Source organism: Cheilinus undulatus, linkage group 8 (genome assembly GCF_018320785.1).
Source record: "Cheilinus undulatus linkage group 8, ASM1832078v1, whole genome shotgun sequence".
NCBI classification, from domain to species: Eukaryota; Metazoa; Chordata; class Actinopteri; order Labriformes; family Labridae; genus Cheilinus; species Cheilinus undulatus.
In genome coordinates this window covers 39,867,628-39,884,829 of record NC_054872.1, presented here as the reverse complement: position 1 = coordinate 39,884,829, position 17,202 = coordinate 39,867,628, and the positions used below count along the sequence as shown (strand labels likewise).

Genomic DNA, 17,202 nt, shown 5'->3' with positions numbered 1-17,202 from the left:
TCTAATACATCATCTCACATAGCTTCACACAGCAGGAAAAAGGAAAACCTTTTCAAAACTGTATGGAGGAGATCGGGGGCACAAGAGTTTGACGGGCAGAAGTTTCTGTGTTAAAACTTAAGAAAGATAGATGTAGGCCTAATCATTTCCAAGAGGCAGATAAATGTATATCCTGTGAAATTCTTCTGCCACACCGCAATGGTAATGACAAGTGATTATCATGAGGATAGATGAGAAAAGAGATGTAATTATATCCAAAATTATTGGCATGACATTATCGAACAAAATTAGCCTTTCAAAATGAGATTTACATTTCCTTTTTTAATACTTATGTGCTGGCAATATTCTAATACCAGCTGTCTGCAGCTTGACAGGCTGAATCACTGGTGACTACATCAGACGACTTGAGCTGCAACGGCTCAGGTCAGACTGCTGTGACGTTTGCCAGCGATGTTTTAAGACTGTTACGTCGCGAATCTTGGGCCTGAACTGGGATAGCAAACACTTGAGCCAAAGTGTATATTTTCAAGCCTAATGCACACCTATGGTCCTTTTTTAAACATATTGCAATATTCAAAGTATACTTGATGTTTGTTAAATGACGTCACTTTTTGAACAACAGCAAACAGAGAAAATTTAGTCTTTTTACCTACATGAGTTGGCCTGAATGATGTTGTGGCAAATAAAAATACACTTGACAAGACTAGGAAAATTTATTCAAAATGGACTTTTCTTATCTGTTGTTATGCATTCAATCATGAAAAAAACTGTTATTACTTCATGGAAATACCCATCTATCTGGCAATGAAGGGCATGATTGTGTTGCTGTATGAGCAGCTAATTATCATAAACTAATTTTCATTCTTATTTATGAAGTAAGGACAGGACAGTACAGAAATATAGGTGACCCAAAGAACTTGAAATTATGTCTGTAACAACAGCAAAGAAAACTGAAAAATGAAACAGCAGTACAACACTGACATTCAACAAGCCCAGTTATAACTGTTACTTTCATAAATAGCTAGGCACAAACACAACAAACAGCGTGAGGCCCCAGTGCCTGTGTTTACCTAACCACAGCGCTGATATTTCTCATGTATGCAGCACAGACGAGAGATGATAGTGGTTAAGATAAAAATAAACTTGACTTACAAAGACGTGCAGTCAGCCTTGGTAAGCATTCCTCTGCTCGTTCGCCTGCTCAGGTCATTCAAAGGTCGGTGGTTGCTATGTGCTTCTGCGCAGAAAGAAGCTAGCTGGCTAGCCACCTTCAGAAAGAAAACTATATCCAGTCCTTCTTCTTACTCTACGGCTTAAAACATTTTTTTTTCTTGCAAGTGAAAGGAAATTGCTCTAAACATTTAAATTTAGTCGAGCAGCTTACCCAGGAAATCTTAAATGTGATGTTTCCATGGAGAATTACCTTTAGTTTATAAAAATGGCGGTCGAGCCAGTAGCTCTAGTAAGTGCCGACGTTCAAAGCGCGGTCTGTTTACGCATCCCGGTCGATTTTCTTCACTGATACACCTGTTCAGGTGTTATTTTGGCTTTAAACCTGGCATTCCTATCAGAGGTAAACACTTCAGCTCTGTAATAATGATTTGAAAGTCTTCTACTGATGTCTGGCCAATTTAAGCAAAGTGTGTCCAATTTAAAATCTGTTTAACAGACTTAGAGCATTGGACTGTATCCTTCCGCTCCCGTGATAGGTTAGTGCCCTCTGCAGGAGTATTGACTTTTTGTTGTTTCTCCGTTTTTTTTCTTTTTGGCAGAATATTTATTCACCTGGAATATTAAACAGTAGATACAAACAAATCAGATTCCAAATTTCTTTTATGATGGCGTCTGTTGTTTAGAGTTTGTTGGAATTTCTAAGGGGCTAATCTACAAATCAGAAGGGTTTGCAAACCATAATCCTGAGCAAAAGGGTAGGCTTAAACTGTATTTCTGCCATTTTATTTAGTGGACTGCAGTGCAATATAACAACTGCACTATATTTCAGAAAACAAACTTGTACAAATTAGGCAATGGGCAGTAAGAAACATCACATTGGCTTACAAACATATTCTGGTAAAATTTTAGTGAAGCTTTTTTGCTCTGAATAGGAAAAACTATGTACACAAAGCATCATTATTTGGCTTGACCACTATTTATCTTTACTGTGAAACTCATGCAATAAATCAAAGACATCATCCAGGTGTTTTACTTGCTGAATGATATATTTTTCCCCATTTAGATGCCCCCAAAATCCTGCCTGAGTCCTCCTGCCACCTGACACCAGAGGCTCTGAAGTGCATCTGTCGGGCCAAGTCGTCCCCTGATGCCTCAATCCACTGGAGCATTGATGGCAATGACACTCTCTCACCTCTCTTCAGCTTAGTTTACACAACAAAGAAACATGAAATCACTGGGGAAATGAGTTGGCCTACTCAAAGTCAGGCTAATGTAACTTGCACAGCCTCAAACTCCCTGGGCAATGACACCAGACAACTTTATGAAGATATGTTGCAAAAATCATGTAAGTCAGGCCCACTGAAGAGTCTTGGTGATCTTTAATTTTCTTTAACTGCACCCATTAGCTGATCAGTAGTTGATTTTATTAATTATATGTACTAATGCATTCATTTTCGTTTTAAAGCTTTTGTGGCCATGTGGTGGGTTGCTCCGATGCTTCTTGGAATTGCCTTGGTATTAGGATTTGCAGTGTTAATATACAGAAAATACTATCGACGCAGGTTAGTAAAATACATTTCTTGTTATATGTTTTGACTATGCTGCTTTTAATACCCTTGTTACGGTGGTTATATATCACCCACAGATCTTCACAAGGCTACGTGTGCAATACTACAATTTGTTTAAGGTATGAAACTTAAAAATTTAGGTCTAAACTTGAATGTTTTTGATTCTAAATGTACAAAATTCAAATGATATTCATGCATCTTTTGGCAGACCAATGAGTTTAGAGGAGCACATTGAAGAAGAACAACGATATAACAGTCCTGAAAGGTACAGAAAACTTTAGTCATTATTTTTGACATCACAGTTGCAAAATTAATCTCTGTCTCCAAAATAAGCCATGCTTTGGGGTGAAAACAATTTTACAAGTGTCCAAATGACGTGTCTCATTTTACATCTGAATGGATCCCTTCGTATCCCACACTTCTCCCTCCCTTTTTCTTAGAGTACAAGTCAGTAATAATGACCCACAATTAAGTGCATCCCGACCAGGAAGTGACCCAGAGGAGGACAGACTTTCCTGCGTTTATGACAATGATATAGTTGAAGAAGTTCGACAGGCCAAAGCTGAGCAGCACCAGAACAAAACAACAGCCCCCCAAGAAGAAAGTGAAGAAGAGCGACTGGGAAAAGTGAGAAGTGTTTACCCTTAAAATATAGGATTGTAATTATAGAGTATAAATCATCATTGTAGAATCAAATACCTTTTTGTAACAGTGTCAGAGATTGTTATGCTATTTGCATTTTAAGTCATGTATCAGAAAATTTGTAAAAAAATACAATTTTAAGTGTAACCATACTTGGAAAAACCTCTTTTAGTACTGTAATTTCAACTCAGAAGTTCAGTCAGTCAATCAAATCAATGCATTAGACAAATAAACTGTCTTGAGCTCCTACACTATAAATAGTTAATGTAGACCTGTATGACACCAAGTATTCTACATCACTACCACAAAAACATATCAGACATCTGCATCAGATTTACAGATATTAAAAAATGTTGTACCTTGCATTTTTATTTAGTTTTCATTTTATAGAGTTTTATTCAGCACATGCATCCTGTTAGTGACGTGCCCCTTTTTGCCGCCAAGGCCAGATGCTTTATCGGAAGTTTCCTTACACAACAAGAAATTATACGCCAGTTAGCTTTGCTCAAAGTGTACAGGAATTTAACATTTAATACAAAAATATGAATAAACAAAAAAGTACAAAAATTAAGATTTAGAGATGTACAAACTGTTGAAGTTTTTATTTCTAGTATATTAAATTCTGTGTGCATAGATAGTATGGTTGCAAGATATGGAAAGGGTGCAAGGTGCTGACTAGACATGATCAGAGTATAGAACATGCAAGTATGTCGGCAGATTTACATGAAATAATAATTTAGATAAGATAATATAAGATAGTTGATCAGTGCAATGTGCATATGAGATGAGTCAGTTTACCCCAGAGAGCCTTCTTACAGCATTTACTTACAGAAAATAGATTTATTATTTCCAGCATTTGAGTATGGTAAATAGAGGAAATTAGTTATTAGTGGGGTAAGTAGATTTGTTTGTGCAAATACGCATTTGAGGTAAGGCATTTAACCACAGCAATTTAAGTTATAGTAGATAGATTATTCAGTACAAATTTGCTTTTGAGGCAAGGCTTTTTACACAGTGAGCCTTCTTACAGTATTTGAGATACTGTAAAGGAGTAAGAGACAGTGCAGAATATTTTACAGTAAGCAGGACTAAGATGCTTGTTTTCTGACACTGTGACTGTTGAGTGGACATCAGAGTGACTCTGTGACTGCTAAGTGGTGATGTGAGTGACTCTGTGACCTTTGACTGGTCATCAGATTAAATCTGTGGCTGTTGAGTGGCTATCAGAGTAACTGCGACTGCTAAGGGTCATCAGAGTAACTCAGTGACTGTTGAGTGGTCATCACAGGGACAATCTAGGGAAAGAAACTGTTTAGAGCAGATGGCCACAACAATTTCTCTGTTGAATTGTGTTGTCATGCAGTGTCCTGTAATGCCTACCAGAATGAAGGAGTTTTAACAGTTTGTGTCTGGGGTGTGTTGTGTCTGCAGACATGTTACCTGCCTGTTTCCTCTAGATGTATAAGCATATATGGAGGATCTAAAGCTGACAGATTTTCAAGTGAATGCCTTATTGTTTTTTGGCAATACAGTTTTTGAAACAGTTTTTATGTAATCATTTTTTCATGACTAGTATAACTTTTATTTTTAGCATTTATTGCAGTTAAACAGTATATTCCACATTTTACCATTTTGTATGAGTAGAGAGACATATTTTGTTTTGTTTATTGATTTTTTGTTCTGTTTTGTGGGTATAAGCAGTATTTCTATCTTCATATAAATGTTTAAAGCTGTGTTTTATGGTGCTAGGATTAAATAAAAATATTGATGAAAGTAAATGTTGACTTCCCACAGAATGTGCCCAGCTACATGAAGGATTATCAAAACTACTGATAACAGGAAGAGGTAAGTTTATTAAAGTAGTCTTTAAATGTTAATTTCTTGAGCAGATTGTGTAAGATTATTCCATTCTTGGTCAGTCGCATGCAGTCTTTCATGTAATCCTGAGATATCAAAATAAGATAAACTGCGTTAAAGTGCAGCCTGTGCTATTTTAAATATGGCAGTCAATATTTTTATCCTGACTAAGTGTAAACAAATGCCAATGCAAATTGAGGTACGAAGGCACACAATGTTAACAATGTCTCCAGTTTACAGAGAAGAGATCTACTGTGGACTGTGTGTTGCTGTTCTTTGCTCTTTTGCTGGATACACTGATAAACACTGCAAACATGCTGTGCTGAGTGAATTCTACCAATAAAACCACTCTGGGATCAAGCTTGGATGAGGAAGTGCTAAATCGAATGAAAACATTATTATTGTGCAGAGGAAACTTTGCAGAGAAAACAGACCCAATCCAATCCTGATTATCATGTTTGGAGTGTCCTCCAGCAGAAATCTAGTGGCAGGGGGTCCTTTATTAACTTAATATAGCTTCAGTTTTGCATTTTATTCATAATGAACCCGCTGGTGTTTGCTTTTCTGGCCAGTAAAGAAGAGATAAAGCAGTGCATTATGCAGGACTTGAATATGACTTGCTGTTTCCGGCTTGTCACATTTTATATCAGCTCATCTTTGAACTCACACGTTATAAAGTGGTTGGAAAGCCACTGAAAGACAAACAACAAAGAAGCTTTAGATACTTTTGAAGCCTTTTTCAAAACATCTACATCCTGCTGGGTAAGTTACTGTGTTTATCTTATCAGTTCTCACATTGCATATCCTTTTTATGAATTGATGTCAGCATCCTTTGTTGGGGAATGGAGCTTGAGAGCTGATCTTTGTGCAGCTGTTTGGTAATTGTGGTGCAACTGGAGCCACATGTGTAATGAGCTTCACCACTCTTTTGCCAAGGAGAGGAGGCTAAACACACAGCTGAAGTTTTAACAGTGTATATACAAGGTTTCAGAGTAAAGAAAGAGTAAAATAGATTAAAATTATATAGCTTGGCTGGCTGTTTATGTGCTGCTAGGAAAGACCTCATGTTGAAATTGATGGAAGGTAGAAGGTCCAAAGTGTGCTTTTAACACAGTGGCACATGTGGCTTATATTAAGATGTCTTTAAAGTCTTTGGGAAGCCAAATCCAACAAAGCTATCAGAATATAAAGTCAACAGCTTATGAACATGGTAAGCATTGAGAGGCTTCTTTAGCTGATTGTAATCTGCAACCAGATCATCATTTACTTTCTTGCTGTTAGATCAATGTATCGTGGTTATACTCAGCTGTTTGTACCTAATTTAACAAGAGGATCTGGCTTCAGACCTCTATAGAAAGGCATTTTGGGCTCATCTGTTGCTGACAGCTACAATGGGGTGACCTCACTCATGGGGCAGGAAGTGATGTACATTACTCAAGTCAGAACCGGAGTGGCACCTTGAATGACCCATGTTTGGAATACAATTAAAGAATGGGCAAAAATAGGTCTACAGTTGATAAGCCACAAAAATGTGCAGCTAATGTAATGAAAATGGGATAAAAAAAAAAAGTTTTAAGTTGCAAAAATGGGAAAATAAAGGCAACAAATGAACCTAAAGTGGGGAAAAAATGTGGCAAAATTGGGTGGAAAAAAATGGAAAAAAGTCATGAAAAGTGGCATGAATAAAAAATTTGGACAGAACCCATTAAATGCCCGGCACACTATTCAGCTCCAAAATGAAGTCACCGTAAGCCATGACATGAGTCTAACAGTTTAGGAACATTAATCAATCTGCAGTTGCAAGGAATTACAAAATTTCACCATATAGTCCAATATATCATCAAAAGATTCAGAAAATCCGGAGAAATCTGTCAGAGGCAAGGCTAAAACCAACATCGAATGCCTGTGAGCTGGGATTCTTTAGGCAGCACTGCATCAAAACAAGCTTGGGAACACTTCAGAAACCACTGTCAGTTTACACAGTACGTCACTGCATCTACAAAAAAGTATTTAGATTCTAAAATGCAAAGAAAAGTTACACAGCCTAAACACCCAGAAAAGTGGTGGGCCAGAGCTCATCGGAGATGGACTGAACTAAAGTGAAAAGTGTGCTTTGATCTGATGATTCCACATTTCAAATTGTGTTTGAAATGATGGCTGTTGAGTCCTTTGTGCTAAAGAGGAAAAACACCATCCAAATCTTTTAAATGCAAAGTTCAAAAAGCCACCGTCTGTGATGGCATGGGGTGTATTTGTGGTCATGGCATGTGTGACTCACATATCTGTGGAGTCGCCATTAATGTTGAGAGGCACATGCAAGTTTTGGAGCAACATAATATGCTTCCATCCAGATGTGTGATAGTTCAGCTTCACAGTAATAGAGGGTGGGCACTAGACTGGCTTGCATGTACTCCAGACTTATACCATTGAAAATGTGTGCTGCATTTTAAATGTGCAAAATACAACAATAGAAATCCTGCACTGTTTGGAAATTTCCGATGTACATTTACCAGAAATGGGAGAGAGTTCTACTTTAAAAACATCAACAATTAGTGCCTCAGACGTCGACAGAGTGTCGTTAGAGTAGAAGTTGTTGTAACACTGCAGTTATCACCCCCGTCCCATTTTTTTGTCTAAATATTCATTGTCTCTTCTTTGTGCTGTGTTCAGTTGAATATTTTAAAGTCACTGTTTTTTTCTATTCACATTTGACAGTGTATCAACTTTTTGGAATTGGGGTTCGTAGTTATGAAGATGTATTTTTACTAATGTCTGTTTCAACTCCATTCAACTCATTTTGATAAAATACCAGAACTGGCAACATTTCAGCCACATTTAGTTACTGTAGCTTGTTTGGTTCAACTTTTTAAAAAATTTCCCATCATCCCTGCCTATGAGGTATCCTAAATTAGTTCATTTTTGTCTGTCCATTTGTTTGGACCACTACCTATAGAAGTCATAAACTTATTACCATTTTTATAGGATAGAATAGGATATAGTCTTTTTTAAACACAAATCACCTGCCTATGTATTTCTTTTAATCTATAATTCTTTTATTTGTTTTAGGGCCAAAATGACGTTAGAGAGTAATGTTCTTCTCTCAGTTGACATTATTACCTTCCTCATCGGCCTACCTCTCAACGTCCTGGCTCTCTACGCCTTCAGTGTGAAGATCCGCTCCAAGCCTCTCCCTGGTGACATCCTGCTCCTCAACCTGACCATCTCTGACCTTCTCTTCCTGATCATCCTTCCTTTAAAGATGCACGAAGCTGCTTCAAAGATGGAATGGGATCTACCTAACTTTGTGTGCTCCATCACCGCCTTCACCTTCTTCTCCACTATCTACACCAGCTCTTTGCTGCTGATGGCCGTCAGTGTGGTTCGTTACGTTGCAGTAGCTTACCCCATCACCTATCAACAACTACGCAAACCTGCATATGCGATAGTTACCTGTGTTTTGATTTGGCTCATATCAGCGGCACACTGCAGCATTACAATCATCATCCAGCACCACCCAGTTCTGTCTGAGGGGAACAGCTCCAGGTGCTATGAGAAATTCACAGAGAAGCAGCTGGAGGTCGTCCTTCCTGTGCGTTTGGAGTTCTTCTTCGTGCTCTTCCTTGTACCTTTTCTAGTTTGTATCTTCTGTTATGTGCGCTGCATCCTGATCCTGTACAGCCGCCCAAATATATCCGTTATGCAGAAGCAGAAGGCCATCGGCATGGCCCTTGGGACTCTAGCTGTGTTTGTAATTTGTGAACTGCCTTATAATACTTCCCATTTAGTGGGCTATATTCAGGGTAAGAGTCCAGAATGGAGATATTACACTTTACTGCTTTGCACCTTCAACACCTGCATTGATCCCATCATCTACTATTTTTCCTCCTCCGCCTTCCGCTGCACAAGTGAAAAATCCGTTTTCAGGAGGCATGCTTCAAAAAAACACCATCAGCCTACAAGCTCCAGCTAAGAGTTGCATTTTTTATGCAATATGCATACCAAGCCTTAAAGGGATAATTTGGTAATAGTTGTGGCATTAGCCTCTATGATTTCAGTCTGTGTTGTCCCTTTAAGCAGACTGAGCTAAGGGTACCTGCAGGGATGCTAGGCTATGCAGCAGTGCAGATTGGTAAAGTTGCCATGCATCACTTACTAAGTTTAGGTTAAAATGTTGGCTAAAATTTGCACTTTATCAAAATTTTTGAAGCCTTAGAAATCCTGTGTCTGGCATTATTTTGCAATGCAACACTCAGCTACGTTTTCTTCCACCACAGTGTATGGTCATCTCCTGATCAGCTGTTTGGGCATGCTGGCTTCGATGAAGTCAAACTTAAGAAGGTCCGTAAAACATTAGTGTTCAGGGAGGGAACTCTGTAGGGAGAGTGATGCAGGCTGCAGGCATTTGTGAGCTGCTTATCTCGATAAGAAATGTCCCATAGAAGACCCATTCATAACAGTAATCGCTCTCTGGGTTTATCCGCAGGAGCTAATGGTTTTCTCACCTACACCAGAAAACTTGGGATCTCTCCAGCCAACTATTCTCTTATGGCAACTTAGTCTCTATCTGTAGAAGTTGTTCCCTTATCTACGCCAAGTCATAAAAGTATTCCCTCGTATCCTCAGTAAATGGCATGTCATCGCCACCTGAGTTGTAATCGCTTTTTTAGTTTCATTTTAGTTTAGTTTTGTCGTTGTTTCCTCTGACAAAGCCCCTAACAGCTGAACAGGAGATAGCGCTACAGGCTTCAAAAAAGTGCAAAACACAGAGGCTTTCTGGGTGAAAAATAAAACACTTTACAAATTTTCAATACAGAGTTGAACTGAGCACTATAAAAGTGTCTATGTTGGTCCAAACAACATAAAGTTAAAACATAAAACAGTTTACACTATGACAGAGTTAAATCAGATTTAAAATAGCAATGGACAGAGCTTCGGTCAGCTGACACTCTGTAGAGTTAGATTAACACTGAATGGACTGACACTTTTAAATAACTTCAGCACTGAATGGAGTTAAAATTACACTTTGAGTGTTAAAATCAACTCTTAAACTTTGACACAGAGAGTTTAACACTCTGGTTTTTGCTGTGAAGCTTGGCTTCCTTGCCAATGCCCCATCACCCTCTTACTGAAATCACTGGAGGCTAATGCCACTTCTCTTCCCAAGTACGTTATATGACTCAACTTAAAAAATATCTAAATATCCCTTTAATTATCATGATATGTTGAATATTATAAACTTTAGCATGTATGTTCATTTATAAAACTGTTTGACATGCTTTTAGATCAAAATTTAAAAATACTTCAGTAATAAACAACAACACATGGTCTATGCATATGCAAATTTCCAATTTTTATTATTTTACAGAAAACTATTCTCCAATTTTTCAGAGGGGAATTGATATCCTTTGCAGCCTTTGCACATTATTTCCTGTTTAACGAGGGCCTGCCACTCTCCTGCACTCATGCATTCTGTAGGCACACATGTAGAATATACCTGAAAAAGAGAAGACAATATGGGGCATTAACCAACCATTCTGCAGAAAAATAAAGGTTATATATACTTTTAGATTATTTTGTGTATAGTTCTTGTTAGTTTTGTAACATGAAGCTGTCATTTTAATGAGTTTTACTCTGATGAGATTGCATTGATCCATTACAAACGGCTAACAGTTTAAACACTGTAAATAAACATGTTTCTACTTCAGAATAGTAGTGATTTTATCTTTTGAATTGAAGTTTTGACTGAGCTGTTGTAAGATCTTGTGCTAAGGGCAGATTTATTCTACTATTATTCTACTACAGAGTATTAACACTCCTGCTCATCTTAACTGGAACAAACCTGCAAAGAAGGTCATGAGCAGAGCCACCCAGCCTAGTATGTAGGACCATGAGAAGCGCCAGTCGCCAAAACGCTTGCCCAGGAAGTTCACGGTCACTCCGGTGTAAATGGCCATTGCAAGCAGAACAAAGAGAGCTGGCATGGTTGGTAGAGAGGGACAGAGGTTTGAATGAATAACTGTAATAAAAAAAAGTCATCTTCCATAGAAGTGATGTGGCAACAGTGTCATCACATATTTACATGGCATGCAAATTTACCCTGTATTACATCATTTAAAAAAGATGATACCAAGGAAAGAAAACAAATACTCGTGTTTGCTCAAGTATGAATGACTTACTCGAAACAAAGAACATGATCCCAGCAGCAAAGGAGCGGTTGAACCTCTCGAAGGCCGAGAAGTGGGCGAAGGAGAGGATTCCTGCGATGATGCCAGCAAAGCATGACATGGCAGAGAGGATCATGAAGGCTCGAGTGGCATTCCAGTAGGCTGTGGATGAGTAACAGAGGAGAGATCATACAATATAAACATGTTAGTTAAGATTAGTTTAAACATGCAATAACACAAAAACCTAAATCTAGTACATTTATTTTAACATATGCTGATGATTCTTTGCTATATCTCTACAATAACTTCAAAAGCCTTAACAGAGCAAATACAAACAATAAACAACAAACCAAAAGCTGAAGTAATTACAAGTAACAGGAAATTTCACAAGAAGGGAAAACCAGCCACAGCTCAGAACAGTTACATTCAGGAGTCATGCTTGTAAACATACCATTGGTGATAACAGAACATGTTCCTGTTTCACATGTGTTGCTCCCTTCATTTAAATTAATTTCTCTGTTTTTTATTCCTGTTTGGTCGCCACAGCAACAGAAACAGCTCAATAGTCCTACAACCTGGCCTTTTATTCCTGGAGGGACTCTAATATAGCAGAGCAGATTAGCTGCTGTCTGTTTGACATTACATAGTAATTCTGCACACAGAGAAATAGGAAATGAGGACTTAAAGGGAGCTTGAATCATAGCAGTTACTTAAACTTACTGGAAAGATGAACATTTTCCTATTGTAAGCTTTGCCTTGTTTTCATTTTGTCAGCCATGTTTGCAAAAAGGTAGGGATGGTTTTCACATCAATCAGCCCACAAGCCAAAGTATCTGTGCAGCAGGATAGATCTCCGTGGAGTGTTGTTTTATGTTTTTTTTTTTCATCTCTTGACTTGTGTTCTGGTGTCACAGTCAGGCTAGCTTGGCACATGTCAACACACACGTGTTGGTCTATAGCTAAGGTCAATCTCAACAGCTTTTCTTTTATCTGGGTCTTTTCACCCCTGGTGATATGCCAGGAGACTGGCAGCTGTTTTCAGGCCCTTAGGACATCCTCGGCATGACTAGGGGCTCTTGGCAACCCTACTACTGACCTGGAAGGTACCTAAGATCTAGGCCCCCTGCACGTCAGAGATTTCAGGAGGAGTGTGAGGCTTTCTTTGCTCTGAGGTTGTCAAAATTAGATTTGCATGAACTAAAATCAATGTAGCGCGTTCCTGGATGGTTCATAAAAAGATTTGTTGGTGCTGAACAAACGTGTATGGGCCTGTTTTGTTAGGATTTTACCACTGAAAACAATCAAAGTTGAAATCTTTGATAGCAATGCATTATTCTCTTTCTGTGTTGGACCTGGAGGGACTCCCCATTTTTTATGATACAAGAAGAGGGTGCTCCAAGAAAAAAGGTGTGGAACCGCTGCTCTAGGCCAGTGTTCCTTGAAGCCCCCCCTTCATGTACCTAAGAAAAGCCAAGCCCCCCTCAAAACCCAAGAGAGAAAAAAAAGTAAGACATTGCCATCTAAAATCAATATAGATTGTAATTGTTTCACTGCTAACACCCTAAAAAGGCCTGTGCATGTTTTTCTCATCAAATGACCAAAGATCCCCCCCCCCAAGGGGGTTCCCAGACCCCGGGTTGGGAAACAATGCTCTAGGCCATGCTTACTCACCACATCCACCCCTTACTGCTACCTGAAAGTGTGGACTTTTTTATTTTTTCAACAGATTTTTAAACCATGCCCCTGGTAATATGCAAGGACATCCAGACCATGACTGGGGTTGCATTAATCCCCCTCCCAACTGATGGTGCTCTCAGGTGGACTTATTCGCCACATCTACCCCTTACTTCAGCCTCAAACATGCCTTAAAGATCTTAGTACTGTACAATAGTTGTAAAAGTTGTGATGTTTACATATCTGCCAATACAGTATGACATTTAACTTTTAAGACGATATATGCTGATACCAATATCATGCATCCCTACCATCAGTGTCTTGTGTTTCTGAAAGGCTGATTGGAAAATAATAAATATACACAATGGTACTCTCATCAGTTTCAGCTGTGTTTTGTGCTCAATCCAAACAAGCAACCTTAAGGAAGCTCACATGCCTTTATTGTGATGAACAGTTTTAATTGCTTTTCAGTCACAAATACAACTTCCCCTCATACTGATACTGTAGGTATTAGGGAGGGGAACACATACACGACCAGTCTTGATTGTAAGCCTTATTGATTTGTCATCTTCCCCATTGGACACATATTAAAGTTTAATTATAAGGAAAAAAATCTTAAGATGTCACTTCAAAATCTAGGAAACGCTAACTCCATACATGTCATTGTCTATCAAGAAACTATACACTCCAACATAGATGTGAAGGTGCATCACCCTATAATATAGGCGGAACATTTTCCCCACCTTTCAAATTATATGACATCTTTTCAAATGCTGCAACTCAGACAACTTCAGCAGTCCATTCATGGAGTGAGGGTACCTCCTTATTCTTTTAAACTCTAAGGCAGGGGTCGTCAACTACATTTGCACAAGGGCCATATTTAGTCTTGGCAGAAACTCTGGGGCTGGACTTTCAAATAAACAAAAGTTAAGTAAATATTTACAGGCCTGCCTACAGAATAGGCTTGGCTCCTGAAAATCCTAGAGAATTAGCCCTCCCCAGTTGTGATTTAGCACCAGCATTAACACATTTTTTTGTACTTTTTGCCCCTTTTGCCTCTTCAACCCATTTTATGATGATCTTTAACCCCTTTTGAACCACCTTTCCTGCATGTTTTATCCCCTCTGTTGCTCTTTTATCCATTTTGCTACTTTTAAACCCCTTTTCATCACTTTTTTTGCACCATTTTGCCACTTTTAAACCAATTTTTGCCACTTTTCACCCATTTTGCCACTCATTAAACCCTTTTTTGAAACTTTCTTGCAAATGGTTGGCCCTGTGTGCCACTCTTTAACCTCTTTTCACTATTTTGCTGGGCTATTTTTGCTATATGTTTGCCACTTTTTGCCCCTTTTTGACACATCAACCAAATTTTTGCCATTCTTTAACCCCTTTTAAACCACTTTTCCTGCACATTTTTTTGCACTTTGTGCAACTCTTTTGTCCATTTTTGCAACGTTTCTTGTATTTTTTCCAGTTTTAACCCATTTTTGATACTTCTTTCCCTTTTACCAATCAATGTTTTGCCCCTTTTTAACCTCTTTTCACCACTTTTCCTGTCAATTTTTTGTCCCTTTGTGCCACTCTGCAATTTGTTTGCCACTTATCACCCACTTTTGCCACTCTCTAACCCCTTTTCATCTCCTCATCTGTCCATTTTTGGAACATTTCTGCCACCTTTACCCTATTTTAAACATGTTTTACTAATAATGGCTGGCGAGCAAATTTCTATAAAAAACGATGAAATATCAAGTCATTGTAAAACTATTTCAATATTGATCGTTTTTGGGGTGGATTTAACGGCTACAGGCACTGAAAGCCAACATCTTCTTTTCCTCCTTTTTTGAATTTAATGATCTTCTAGGGGCCAGACAGAAAGCTTTGGGGGGCCTGACTTGGCCCCCAGGCCGCCAGTTGATGATCAGTGCTCCTAAGGCCTAGTCCACTCTTGGGTTGGTGAAAATGCACCTTTAGGAAAACTCACCACAGTGAAGATTTTTAGAAACTCCATTTACAGAGTTAATAAGTGGATGAGGAAATCACAGTTTTAGGGCTTGTAACGTCACACCATGCAGCAGTTTCTGCTCTGTTGTGCCACGTTATCACCTTTGTTTACATGCAGTGGTGTACAGTAAACTTGTGCTGGTGTTAGCATTGCTAACTGGGCTCTTTACATGCGTACACACAGCTGCTCTTCCACTGTAATGATGAACAGAGATAACTCAGTGGCTTACACACAGGCCTGAAAAGAATCAGTCTGCCTCTCATGATACTTATTTGGATCCAACTTTAGCATGCTCACATGGTTCACTTCATGTTAGCATTGTAAGTGTGAACATCTTAGCATGCTAGCATTGCTATTTGGTCTTAGGCACAGTTGTAAATACATACAGGTACTGCAATGTCAGCAGACTGATGGAGAGAGAGATTTCAGTGTATTTCTATGATTTTTTTCTGCCATTTTAACACCACCATGAGGCAATTTTACTTTTTATGAAACAGGCTGAAATGAACACTGATGTTTCTAAATGACTACAAAAGCAGTCATGATTATCAGTGAAAAACTCATTCAATCCTCACTGTTATTTTTTGCCTGTAACACCTACAGGATAGGTAGAAAGTAAATCGCTGCAAACTACTAAAACAGTTCAAGTTTACACTGCAAATACTCTAAGTGAGGGTTTCACTCGACTATTTGAAGACGTTTGTGTTTGTCAAAAAATGCAGCTTTGGAGCAGATCACCTAGAGGTTAGGTAGCACCCTGCATACTGAGGTCATAGTCCTAGCAGGGGGCCTGGGTTCAAGCCTTGCCTGTGAAATATATTTTCTTTCTGTGCTATGCTGTGTATTGCAATGTGATAAAGGAAGTTACTCCAGATACACGCAGTCACATTTCTATAGGCTTAAACACAGTGCCTATAACCTGTTGCCTGGGTTCTTCATGAGCCAAAGCTTTATGGGAGAGTGGCAAAGATACGCCCACTGCTGAAGAAAACTCAGATTAAACCCTGACTAGAGTTTGCAAAACGGCATGTAGGAGACTCTGTGGTCAAGTGGAAGAAAATCCTCTGGTCTGATGAGACTGAAATGGTGCTTTCAGGTCATCAGATAAGATGCTATGTTTGGTGAGCACCAAACACTGCACATCACCACAAACACACCATCCTCCAATGTGAAGTACCATGGTGGCAGCATCATGCTGTGGGGATGCTCCTAGGCAGCTGGCCCTTGTAAAAGTAAAGGATGAAATGAATACAACAAAATATAGAAAAATCCTGGAGGATAATCTCATTCAGGCTGTAAGACAACTACAGCATTGGAGAAGATTTATTTTCCAGCAAGACAATGACCCGAGGCATACAGCGAAAGCTATACAGAAATGGTTTAAAGACAACAAGGTGAATGTTCTGAAGTGGCCAAGCAGACAGCAATCCAACAGGGCAGTAATCTAGATCTAGACTTCAGGGGAACTGTGTTTCAGGGACATATTCACCCGTCTTTCCACTTACCAATGCTGTCAGTCTGCATGTAGCACTTTCCGGACATGCAGTACCTCCACAGGCCCTGATGGGCAAAGCTCCCCGACAGACGGTACTGCATCCAGTAGTCTGTGGCTGTGGAGACCACCAGCAGGATGTTCCCCACGATGGCACAGAATAGGCCCCCTCCCATGAAGCTGTACATCATGAGTGACACTATGACTGCAGCTTAGGCTTTATGCACTGTGCAGAAAGACAAGAAAAAGGGAGTCAGATTTTTGAGTAAAAGAGAGTAGGAGCAGTCATACTGTGTATACATGGTTCAGGTTGTATTAAGGGCATAGCTAAAGGAGATCAGTTCAGGCAGTCTGCCTTGTTGGCAAACATCAGCTCAAGCTGAAACATAGCTTCACTGTGCTAAAGTTAGGGAACGATGATTTCGTCATCTGATGATTCTTGACACTTCCTTTTCAGACTAAAAGACTAACGTTACACCACTACTTAGAGAAAAAACTTTGAAACTACAATTTCCCATAAACAAAGGCAACTTCTCTTTTAGCCTCTTTGAACCAGGAAACCTGTAGTTCCTCTTCTGAGGAAGGAGACATCTGAATGTACATGAGGCTGCAACAGTCACTGTTTTT

The 17,202-nt window shown here is 39.1% G+C and overlaps 2 protein-coding genes across 3 annotated transcripts; one reads left to right on the top strand and one right to left on the bottom strand.

The window, feature by feature from the left end:
* Positions 1-3,241: 3,241 nt before the first annotated feature.
* On the top strand, positions 3,242-10,843 carry LOC121513852 (free fatty acid receptor 2-like). 2 transcript variants are annotated; one of them, XM_041793857.1, is made up of 3 exons: positions 3,242-3,368; positions 5,178-5,228; positions 8,307-10,843. In XM_041793857.1, exon 3 carries the CDS (start codon positions 8,314-8,316, stop codon positions 9,208-9,210), a length of 897 nt encoding a protein of 298 aa, XP_041649791.1. In that variant the 5' UTR covers positions 3,242-3,368; positions 5,178-5,228; positions 8,307-8,313; the 3' UTR covers positions 9,211-10,843. The 2 variants fall into 2 exon arrangements, with proteins under 2 accessions (XP_041649791.1, XP_041649790.1); XM_041793856.1 differs by lacking the exons at positions 3,242-3,368; positions 5,178-5,228 and adding an exon at positions 5,896-6,002.
* On the bottom strand, positions 10,632-16,766 carry LOC121513853 (lens fiber membrane intrinsic protein-like). Its single transcript, XM_041793858.1, has 4 exons — positions 16,589-16,766; positions 11,417-11,566; positions 11,080-11,214; positions 10,632-10,734 (listed from the first exon to the last, which is right to left on the bottom strand). The coding sequence occupies exons 1-4, from the start codon at positions 16,764-16,766 to the stop codon at positions 10,673-10,675; spliced, it is 525 nt and encodes a 174-aa protein (XP_041649792.1). The 3' UTR covers positions 10,632-10,672.
* Positions 16,767-17,202: the final 436 nt, after the last annotated feature.